The sequence below is a fragment of the Trachurus trachurus genome, assembly GCF_905171665.1.
Source record: "Trachurus trachurus genome assembly, chromosome: 10".
Classification (NCBI taxonomy): domain Eukaryota; kingdom Metazoa; phylum Chordata; class Actinopteri; order Carangiformes; family Carangidae; genus Trachurus; species Trachurus trachurus.
Genome location: NC_139894.1, coordinates 4943556 through 4951185, shown reverse-complemented (window position 1 = coordinate 4951185; position 7630 = coordinate 4943556). Strand labels below are relative to the sequence as shown.

The 7630-nt window shown below is 37.7% G+C and overlaps 1 protein-coding gene across 1 annotated transcript in view; it reads left to right on the top strand.

The window, feature by feature from the left end:
• The window catches only part of LOC310992594 (transcription factor COE3), a gene marked incomplete at its 5' end in the record, with an annotated part of 154576 nt that overhangs the window by 138733 nt on the left and 8213 nt on the right, over positions 1–7630 (top strand). Inside the window, 3 exons of the mRNA XM_083980687.1 lie at positions 1433–1498; positions 2880–3054; positions 6357–6536. Of these exons, the coding sequence (XP_083836813.1) occupies positions 1433–1498; positions 2880–3054; positions 6357–6536 (421 nt within the window). The remainder of the gene's footprint in view (positions 1–1432; positions 1499–2879; positions 3055–6356; positions 6537–7630) is intronic.

Here is a 7630-nt window from a genome sequence, read left to right as displayed (position 1 = left end):
CTTTTCTTTTCTTTCCTGTTTCCTTCTTGTTATTTTTTTCTGTTTTTCCCTTTTCCTTCTTTCCTTTCCTTTCTTTTCTTCTCATTCTTTTCCTTTTCTTTTCTTTTCTTTTCTTTCCTTCCCTTCCCTTTCTCTTCTTTTCTTCTCATTCTTTTCTTTTCTTTCTTTTCTTTCCTGTTTCCTTCTTGTTATTTTTTTCTGTTTTTTCTTTTCCTTCATCCTCTTCTTTTCCTCAAACCTCCCCCTCCTCTGTGTGTGTGTGTGTTTATGCATTACTAATGTGTGTGTGTGTGTTTATCTATTTATTCGCCGGCCCTTCCATCACCGTGGCGACACGTCGAGCTGCCGATGCTCAGATTGGACGTTTCCTCTCCCGTGGGCTGATGGGAAAACTGCCCCGGGGCCAGAGAGGAGTGTGTGTGTGTGTGTGTGGCGGAGGGGGCGGAGCCTCGGCGGTTTAGGTGTGGGTGGGGGCGTGGCCTGTGACAGGTGAACTAATAATGCTGCGTTCAAGACAACTCGGAAGTTGGAAAAAAAACGAGCTCCGAGTTGTAAAAAATGAATTGAACGGCGTCGAACTCGGAAATTACAGGTCAGAAACTCAAAACATGGCGGCCCTCGTCTTAAACGGTTAGAATTTAGACATTTTAAGTTATTTGTTGAGGTTTGAATGCATATTTTTGTAGCCTATATGAAATACGTTTATATTAAGCTGTGATTGTTGTATGGTGTGAAATTGCGGTTCCTCGTATGTGACGGAAACCAGCCTATTTTTTAGGCCTTTTCTCGAAAATTGCATATCCATAATAAAATGAGTATAATCTCTGCAACCACAAGGTCTATTTGAATACTTTTGGTGTCATAATAAAGGGTAAAAATTGAATTGAGGAATTGCTGAGATGTGTAAATTTCAGTATATCTGTTACTGGTGAAGAGTAAATGAAGATGACACACATAAAAAAAATTAATAAAATTAATATTCGCCTAAAAAAAAATCATATTTTTGATGAGTGCCCTTTAGAATAATGCTGATGAAGCTCAAACTCTCTATAAAATCATTGTACAACATATGAACATTGTCTCTGCAGTGGTTGATTCTGATTAATTGAAGCAGGACAAAATTATTGAGATTTTACTACAAAATATTAAGGCGAACTTTCCAAAATGTCCATTTTTGGCACAGCTTGGAACCACCTGCCACTATAAACCATTGTTTAATCTTTATTTTCACACAATTTGCATAAACTAACTGAAAATGAATCAGCCAGGACTGAATAAGAATTGCATTCCTAACTGTTTTTTTTCTCCAGAGTTCCTGCAGCGTGAACGACGCAATGATGTCGGAAGTCGGAAATTTTCGAGTTGGGATTTCCGACCTCCGAGTTGTTTTGAACGCAGCATAACCCCCCCCCCTCCTCTCTCTCTCCTGCAGGAGGTGCTGTTGAAGCGAGCGGCCGACCTGGTGGAGGCTCTTTATGGGATGCCGCACAACAACCAGGTGAGGCTCTGATTGTCCGACAGCGCTCGCTCTGCGGTCACGTGACTTCCTGTCAGGGGGCATGGCTTCGTTGTGACATCACTGGGTGTTTGTTCAGCTCAGTGTGTCTCTTCTTCTTTAACCTGCAGGGAAAAAGAAAAATATGTTTTTTGAATGTCGTTATACCTATTTGTTTTGGATGGAACTACACTGCAAAAACTCAAAATCTTACCAAGAATATTTATCTCATTTCTAGTCAAAACTAATCTCATTCTACTTAAAATAAGACTCATCACATAAAAAGCAGCTTGTTTTTAGACACTTTTTACTTCTTTCAAGCAGATTTTCACTTGAAATAAGTAGAAAAATCTGATAGTGGAGCAAGTTTTTTTTCTTATTACAAGCACAAAAAACTTACTTTCACTGGCAGATTTTTCTACTTATCTCAAGTGAAATTTTGTTTGAAACAAGTGAAAATGATCTAAAAACAAGTTAATTTTTAGGTGATGAATCTTATTTTTAGTGGAAAGAGATTAGTTTTGACTAGAAATGAGACAAATATTCTTGGAAAGATTTTTAGTTTTTGCAGTGTAGAAGACATGTTTAAATTTTTGACAGGGAATAATTCAACAAAAATAAGTAGAAAAGTAAGTGATTAAACAGTAAATATGAGGAAGTGAGGAACAATACAAACATGAATGAATAATACAAAACAATAATAATGAATGAGATGATGAGAAAAAGAGAGAAAAAAGAAAGTCTTATTCTAGTTTGATGCTATGGTTTGACGAAGAAGTAAAAAGTGTCTAAAAACAAGCTGCTTTTTAATGTGATGAGTCTTATTTTAAGCAGAAAGAGATTTGTTTTGACTAGAAATAAGACAAATATTCTTGGTAAAATTTTGCAGTGTATGTAGTGTGTAGTGTACTGTAAGTGAGACCAAAGATTACGTTCCTGTCTTAGCGGGACAATGAAGTTTTTTCTAATTCTAAGACACACTGATTTATTCTAAACTAAAACAACAGACATTCAGTGATTCTATTAACAGACTGCACTGCAAAAACTCAAAATCTTACCAAGAATATTTGTCTTATTTCTAGTCAAAATGTCATTTCTAGTCAAAACAAATCTCATTCTACTTAAAATAAGACTCATCACATTAAACAGTAGTAAGAACATGTTCTTAATTGATTTCGCCTGGTTAAATAAAGGTTAAATTAAAAAAAAAAAGCTTGTTTTTAGACACTTTTTACTTCTTTCAAGCAGATTTTCACTTGAATTAAGTAGAAAAATCTGGAGCAACTTGCTTTCACTGGCAGATTTTTCTACATGGTTTGACTGATGAGCTACTTTTTGAGAGCTTTTTTATCGGTTATTGATGATTGGTTATTGATTATTGCAGGAGATCATCCTGAAGCGGGCGGCCGACCTGACCGAGGCGCTCTACAGCGTTCCCCGCAGCCACAACCAGCTGCCGTCGCTCACCGGCTCGGCCGCACACTCAGGCATGATGGGAGTCAACTCGTTCAGCAGCCAGCTCGCCGTCAACATCTCCGAGGCCTCGCAGGCCGACCAGGGTAAACTGCTGTTACTCTTATACCTTCATCTTTTACTATCTCACAATTAGATTTGATTCTGATTTTTGGGGCTATGATTCGATTCATAATGGATTTTCGATTCAAAAGGATTTGATTCCTAATGATTTCTGCTTCAGTCTGTCGGTGTGAAAAGATCCTCATGATCTACTCCAGTCTGCTTTACAAGACAGACTGCACTGCAAAAACTCAAATCTTACTAAGAACATTTGTATTATTTTTAGTCAAAACAAATCTCATTCTACTTAAAATATGACCCATCACATTAAAAAGTAGCTTGTTTTTAGACACTTTTTACTTCTTTCAAGCAGATTTTCACTTGAAATACTGTAAGTAGAAAAAGTTTTTCTTTCTTATTACAAGCACAAAAAACTTACTTTCACTGGCAGATTTTTCTACTTATTTCAAGTGAAAACTAGTTTGAAACAAGTGAAAATGATCTAAAAACAAGTTAATTTTTAGGTGATGAGTCTTATTTTAAGAGAAAAGAGATTAGTTTTGACTAGAAATGAGACATTTGGACAAGAAATAAGACAAATATTCTTGGTAAGATTTCGAGTTTTTGCAGTGTTAAAACTGTTGCATAAAAGCAATATCACATATTGCTTAAGTAACAAAATTAAAAGTGCCTCTTTATTAAAACAATAGTGCAGTTAAACATGCTGCCTTTTGAATTCTAAGGAAATGGATTTTCCTTAGAATTGGTTTCATTGTTTTATTTTTTTAAATCGATTTTGGGACATTTTATATCGATTCTGAATCGTATTAAATGATTCACATGAATTGTTATGTGAATCGATTTTTTGGCACAGCCCTACTCTACAGTTACAGTTACTGTTACAGTTACAGTTACTGTTATAGTTACAGTTACTCTATAGTTACTGTTGCTCCTTCTTGTCTTGGCTCTCTGAACGACCAGGAGGCAGCGACTCAGTCTGGAAATATTTAGAGCCGTGGATCCTCGGTTGCTGCTGTAACATGTGTGTGTGTCTGTGTGTATGTGTGTGTGTGTGTGTGTGTGTGTGTGTGTGTGTGTGTGTGTGTGTGTGTGTGTGTCTGTGTGTGTGTGTGTGTGTGTGTGTGTGTGTTAGAGTGTGTGTGTGTGTGTCAGATCGTCTCCATGTTTCCTGTCGTTCTTGCTCAGTGATCAGCTCGTCAAACGCACGTCGACAGGAAACAGATCGAGCTGCTTTTACTCCCCGGACACCTCCCCCTAACCCCCCCCCCCCCCCCCCCCCCACACACACACACACACAGAAACACACACACACACACACACACATACACACACACACACACACACACAGAAACACACACACACACACGCGCGCTCCGGTCTGCTTTCCCCATCGGCAGCGAACACCTTACAGGAATCTATGAGGTCATGGGAAACGAGGCCGAGCTGAAAATTCATAAGTGTTTAGTTTATGTGCGGTGAGCGCCGGTCGAAACATTACAACCCCCCCCCCCCGACACTGCCTCACCCCCCCTATAACCCCCCCCCCCCCCCCCCCCCCCCCCTCCTCCAGTGTGTAACAGCTCCTGGTGCCCGGTGCAATTATCCACCGTGATTAAAACATTAATAAAAACGGCGGCTCGTGAGCCCCGGACTGATCAGAGGAAGAGGAGGGAGAGATTTACTGCTGCAATACACAACACAGCAGCTGTTTCCTCTGTCGGACATGTTTCTAATGTTTCTACTGTGACACATCAGTCTGAGGTCACACATCAGAGTTATTGATCAACTGATCAGTTAAAGGGATAGTAGCATTTTTTTTTAAAGTGTGGTTGTATGATCTCCAAATAGCCCCTAAGTACTTTAATTGCAGTAGAAGACTCTCTGCACTCCTCCCGTTAGCAACGCCAGCCCATAATAGCCCTGCCCAGAGATTTACAACATACAGTGTTGTGAATGGACCCAAAGAAACGGCCTATTTTCACGGCCTAAAAGTGGTTTTACATGAAAAAAAATACACAGTTCCATTGTTCGCTATAATATAATTTTTTCCAGCCCAGTTTTTATTTGGACCTAACCAACTCACGTATCCCTCCGCCCAGGGTTAGCGCCCGCCCATCAGCAGTTGGTTAGGTCCAAATAATAACTTATATTAATAATAAATTATATTATAGTGAACAATGGAACTGTGTATTTTTTTTCAGGTAAAACCTCTTTTAGGCCGTGAAAATAGGCCGTTTCTTTGGGTCCATTCACAACAATGTTGTAGGAAATCTCTGGGCAGGGCTATTATGGGCTGGCGTTGCTAACGGCAGAGAGTCTTCTACTGCAATTAAAGTACTTAGGGGCTATTTGTAGATCATACAACCCCACTTTAAAAAAATGCTACTATCCCTTTAAAACGTCTCTTTGTTTCTTTTCTGTCGTCTGAATCATCAAAGCAGTGGAGAAAGTTTTTCTTTCTTATTACAAACACAAAACATAGTTATACATTAAAAAGCAGCTTGTTTTTAGACACTTTTTACTTCTTTCAAGCAGATTTTCACTTGAAATAAGTAGAAAAATCTGATAGTGGAGCAAGTTTTTCTTTCTTATTACAAGCACTAAAAACTTGCTTTCACTGGCAGATTTTTCTACTTATTTCAAGTGAAAATTTGTTTGAAACAAATGAAAATGATCTAAAAACAAGTTAATTTTTAGGTGATGAGTCTTATTTTAAGTGGAAAGAGATTAGTTTTGACAAGAAATAAGACAAATATTCTTGGGAAGATGTTGAGTTTTTGCAGTGTGTACAGTTAAAAAGACAAGAGAGGACAACAACATGAATCTGACTGAAAAGAAAACTAAAGAACTAAGAACTGTGTTCTCTTTACACTGTAAAAACTCAAAATCTTTCCAAGAATATTTGTCTTATTTCTTGTCCAAATGTCTCATTTCTAGTCAAAACTAATCTCTTTCCACTTAAAATAAGACTCATCACCTAAAAATGAACTTGTTTTTAGATCATTTTCATTTTACTTGAAATAAGTAGAAAAATCTGCCAGTGAAAGTAAGTTTTTTGTGCTTGTAATAAGAAAGAAAAACTTGCTCCACTGTCAGATTTTTCTACTTATTTCAAGTGAAAATTAGCTTGAAAGAAGTAAAAAGTGTCTAAAAACAAGCTACTTTTTATGTGATGAGTCTCATTTTAAGTAGAATGAGATTTGTTTTGACTAGAAATAAGACAAAAATTCTTGGAAAGATTTTGAGTTTAGAGTGTCAAAGTGACCGTACTGTTGATGCAGACAGACAACATAATAATAAATATGTTCTTCCTCCTCCCCCCCAGGTTACTCCCGTAACTCCAACAGCGTGTCCCCCCGTGGCTACGTCCCCAGCTCCACCCCCCAGCAGTCCAACTACAACACCATCACGTCCACCATGAACGGCTACGGAGCGGGGATGACCAACCTGGGCGTTCCCGGCTCCCCCAGCTTCCTCAACGGCTCCACCAACTCCGCTTACGCAAGTGAGTGTCAGTCACGCTGCAAGCCCCGCCCACATCCGCTCTAAGCCCCGCCCACATCCGCTCTGAGCCGGGGAGTCGTGTGTGTGTGTGTGTGTGTGTGTGTGAAGTGTGCTCTGATTGGCTGATTGATTGCACTGCAAAAACTCTAAATCTTTCAAAGAATATTTGTCTTATTTCTAGTCAAAATGTCATTTCTAGTCAAAACAAATCTCATTATACGTAAAATCACGTAAAAAGTAGCTTGTTTTTAGACACTTTAGACTTATTTCAAGCATTTTTTTACTTATTAAGTAGGAAAATCTGAAAAATCTTATTACGAGCACAAAAACTTGCTTCCACTGGCAGATTTTTCTACTCATTTCAAGTGAAAATTAGTTTGAAACAAGTGAAAATGATCTAAAAACAAGTTAATTTTTAGGTGATTAGTCTTATATAAAGTGGAAAGAGATTAGTTTTGACTATAAATGAGACATTTTGACAAGAAATAAGACAAATATTCTTGGAAAGATTTTGAGTTTTTGCAGTGTGGTTTGATTGATGAGTTGAAGTGTTGAGGAGGTTTACACTGCAAAAACTCAAAATCTTTCCAAGAATATTTGTCTCATTTCTAGTCAAAACTAATCTCTTTCCACTTTATATAAGACTAATCACCTAAAAATTAACTTGTTTTTAGATCATTTTCACTTGTTTCAAACTAATTTTTCACTTGAAATAAGTAGAAAAATCTGCCAGTGAAATATTTTAAGTGAAAATATGTTTGAAAGACGTAAAAAAAATGTCAAAAACAAGCTGCTTTTTAATGAGACAAGTCTTATTTTAAGTAGAATGAGATTTGTTTTTGACTAGAAATAAGACAAATAATCTTGGTAAGATTTTGAGTTTTTGCAGTGCAGAGGTTATAAACTCTGCAGCTGCAACGTCAGAGTCAGTTTTAATTTGAGTTTGTGCTTCAACAACAGCAGTAGACATAACAGAGGAAGACCAGTGATGAGGCTGAAAGCAGCTTCTGATAGACCAGTAAGGGAACATTGAGCCTCGTTGAGATAAGAAGCAAAGTTTGATTACTTGTTCTAACAATTAACAACAGTATTAAA